This window comes from Echinops telfairi, unplaced genomic scaffold (genome assembly GCF_000313985.2).
Source record: "Echinops telfairi isolate 266 unplaced genomic scaffold, ASM31398v2 ScPeMD7_7424;HRSCAF=8462, whole genome shotgun sequence".
In the NCBI taxonomy this organism is placed as follows: Eukaryota; Metazoa; Chordata; class Mammalia; order Afrosoricida; family Tenrecidae; genus Echinops; species Echinops telfairi.
Window position 1 is genome coordinate 59538336 of NW_022111324.1, and position 526 is coordinate 59538861.

General features: G+C 71.1%; 1 protein-coding gene across 1 annotated transcript in view; it reads right to left on the bottom strand.

The window, feature by feature from the left end:
* The window catches only part of BATF3 (basic leucine zipper ATF-like transcription factor 3), a 14021-nt gene extending 13758 nt beyond the window's left edge, over positions 1–263 (bottom strand). The window contains exon 1 of the mRNA XM_045298092.1: positions 105–263. Coding sequence (XP_045154027.1) covers positions 105–239 — 135 coding nt within the window. The 5' untranslated portion in view covers positions 240–263. The remainder of the gene's footprint in view (positions 1–104) is intronic.
* Between the last annotated feature and the right edge of the window lie 263 nt (positions 264–526).

Consider the following 526-nt stretch of genomic DNA (forward strand, 5'->3'; position numbering starts at 1 on the left):
GGTCCCAAATCCCACCCCTGCAGCAGCTTTCCGCCGGGCCCCCGCGCTTCGTGGAAGTCACGTGTTGGCCCCGAAACCCCGGAGGGAACGCGAAGCCCACCCACCGGAGGCGACGCCGGGCTGGGGGGCTGGGAAGGTGTCCGCGAGGCGCAGCGCTTTCTCAGCGGCTCTTCGACCACCTCGGGGAACTTGGGTTGAGACTGGCACACGTGGGTGGCCTTTTTTCCCCCTGGTTCCATGGTCGAATCTTCCCGAGCATCCTCCCCCCCGCCCCCCACTCCCGGGGTCACGGACTCGGGGGACTTTCTCCGAAGCCTCCAGGCATCCTGGCGGCCGAGGTGCTACCCTCCCCGCTCTCACTCCTTCCGCGGCCCGCGGCTTCCCGGCGAGAGGTGGCGGGGCTGCGAGCGCACGGCCGGCGTCACCCGGCGGCTGCGCTCCCGAGGCGCCCCGTCGCACTAGCCCCGCCGAGCCGGCGGGAGGGAACCGGGCGGTGAATTCCCAGGTGGTCCGGAGAGAAACAGTG